Source organism: Nicotiana tabacum, chromosome 22 (genome assembly GCF_000715075.1).
Source record: "Nicotiana tabacum cultivar K326 chromosome 22, ASM71507v2, whole genome shotgun sequence".
NCBI classification, from domain to species: Eukaryota; Viridiplantae; Streptophyta; class Magnoliopsida; order Solanales; family Solanaceae; genus Nicotiana; species Nicotiana tabacum.
Window position 1 is genome coordinate 17,361,618 of NC_134101.1, and position 2,669 is coordinate 17,364,286.

Here is a 2,669-nt window from a genome sequence, read left to right on the forward strand (position 1 = left end):
AGCTTCTTCAACAATTACCTCTTTTGTGGCGGTTACCAAATATATTAGATCTAAAATAGTTATCATTTTAGAAAATTAAGATATAATTAATTACTTTTTTTTTCGTAGTATTAAATATTCTTGAAAGTAAAAACAATGACTATATAGCAAAAAACAAAGTTAAATGTGATGAGTATTAAATAAGGGTATAATAATAAATAATTTTTTATAAGGAACATGAAAAAGATATAGGGAGTAAACGATATAATTGAATGGTCCGATTTATTTTCTTAATTTGTCGTGAGTTATGATTGCAATTTGCAATTATTTTCAAAATAACACTACTATAATTAGTCACTATGGGCTTTTGCCGCTCCTTCCATTTTTGCCCAAACCATGTCCTCCAATAACTAGCGAACAGCCCACTGCTTCCCTATTGTCCCCACTCCCCACTTAACCCCTACCCCCCTACCCCTACCCCGCCTCCTCTTATCAGTCTCTGTTCTTCCTCCACAACATTATTGCAATCCTAAGCTAAATCCCAAAACTCCCAAATCCCGTCGACATCTCCACCATTATCTCACCCATGTTTGATATACACCTTGCGTTTTCACTACCCTGTTTAGAATTGACTATACGAATATTCTATATAGTATTACCCTTTTAAAAATAATATCCCATCTTATAAACCTCAGTTCTTGCATCTGCTATTCAACTAGAAAACAATTTCTCTCTAACCTTCTTCTACTTTATGAAAGAACCAATGAATCAACCAATTCAAGAAACCGACCATATGATGGACGGTACGAGAAACATCATATTGGGGAAATACGAGATGGGTAGGCTTTTAGGCCAAGGAACATTTGCCAAGGTTTATTACGGCAGAAATATCGAAACCTCAGAGAGCGTAGCTATTAAAGTAATCAACAAAGACCATGTTAAAAGAGAAGGTTTAATGGAGCAAATCATTCGAGAAATTTCAATCATGAGATTAGTTCGACACCCTAACATAGTTGAACTCAAAGAAGTTATGGCTACAAAGCAAAAAATCTTTGTTGTTATGGAGTACGTTAAAGGCGGTGAGCTTTTCGCTAAGGTTGCTATAGGGAAACTTAAGGAAGATGTTGCGAGAAAATACTTTCAGCAATTAATAAGTGCTGTTGATTTTTGCCATAGCCGTGGTGTATTTCACAGGGATTTGAAGCCTGAAAATTTGCTTCTTGACGAAAATGAGAATTTAAAGGTTTCAGATTTTGGGCTTTCAGCTTTGTCGGAGCAATTAAGGAATGATGGTTTGTTACATACACAGTGTGGAACTCCAGCTTATGTTGCACCTGAAGTGTTAAGGAAAAAAGGATATGATGGAGCAAAATCAGATATTTGGTCTTGTGGGGTAATTTTATATGTTCTTTTGGCTGGGTTTTTACCATTTCAACATGAGAATATGATGAAAATGTATAGGAAAGTTTTTAAAGCTGAGTATGAGTTTCCACCTTGGTTTTCCCCTGAAGCAAAGAAGTTGGTTTCAAAGCTTTTAGTAGCTGATCCAGAAAAAAGAATTTCAATTTCTGCTATTATGAGAGTCCCTTGGATATTGAAATATTTTAGCAGATCAAATTCTTTTTCAAGTGAAGAAAATGGTGGTCAGAAAAAGGGAAGCACAGAGCAGCTAGACTTGGGAAATAGATCAAAATCAGGTCCACCTTTTTATAATGCATTTGAATTCATATCAGCAATGTCTTCAGGGTTTGATTTGTCAAGTCTTTTTGAAAGTAAGAGGAAATCTGGCTCAATGTTCACGTCTAAATCTTCAGCTTCAACAATCATGTCAAAGTTGGAATCTTTTGCCAAGATGATGAATTTTAGTATTGTATTCTCCAAAGAATTTAAGGTCAAAATGCAAGGAACATCCGAAGGGCGAAAAGGGAAATTATCAGTAATGGCGGAAGTGTTTGAAGTTGCACCAGAAGTGGCTGTCGTTGAGTTCTCCAAATCTGCTGGAGACACTTTTGAGTATAGGAAATTTTGTGAGGAAGATGTACGTCCTTCCCTAAAAGACATTGTTTGGACATGGCAAGGTGAGAATGATGGCAGAGACTAAACTGCAATGCTACTTTACTCCATTGTAAATTATAGGTTCTTGTTGGAGTTATATGTACCAAACACAACCATAACTATACCATTTTACTTTATCCCAGTTCTAGCCAATTTTGTTTAATACTATAATGGTGAATTGCACTTTCTTTCATTAGTGATGTGTAAATACTCTGTAAGTTCTGTAGTAGTTACTAGTATTTTAATCTAACTGGAGGATGTGAAAACTATTTCAGTTAGCACTGAGGTGGATCCAAATTATTAAATTAGTGGATTCAATATAAGTATGATCTTATTATACGTATAAGATCATACATATATGCAAATTATACATTCAATTTTTTTTCATACGTGTGCTGGGGCGGACCTACATTGGGGTGGGGCACTGGAACCGTTAGACTCGACTAAATATTTTAGCCCCTTAAAATCCTAAAGTCTGGATAGAAGTATTGGTTTGTAGAAGTGCTCAAGTGTCTTCTTCACTTGCTTGATAACCCAGGTTTGAATCCTGGATCCTATGACATATTTTATTTTATTTTGTTTTTACTTTGGTGCCCGGTCATATTCAAATTCCGGGTCCGCCTATGTTAATTATG

At 35.5% G+C, this 2,669-nt stretch overlaps 1 protein-coding gene across 1 annotated transcript; it reads left to right on the forward strand.

Moving 5' to 3' along the window:
- Window positions 1–491: 491 nt before the first annotated feature.
- Window positions 492–2,227, forward strand: LOC107831360 (CBL-interacting serine/threonine-protein kinase 25). The gene has a single exon (XM_016659127.2). The coding sequence runs from the start codon at window positions 731–733 to the stop codon at window positions 2,078–2,080; it is 1,350 nt and encodes a 449-aa protein (XP_016514613.1). The 5' UTR covers window positions 492–730; the 3' UTR covers window positions 2,081–2,227.
- The last annotated feature ends 442 nt before the right edge of the window (window positions 2,228–2,669 follow it).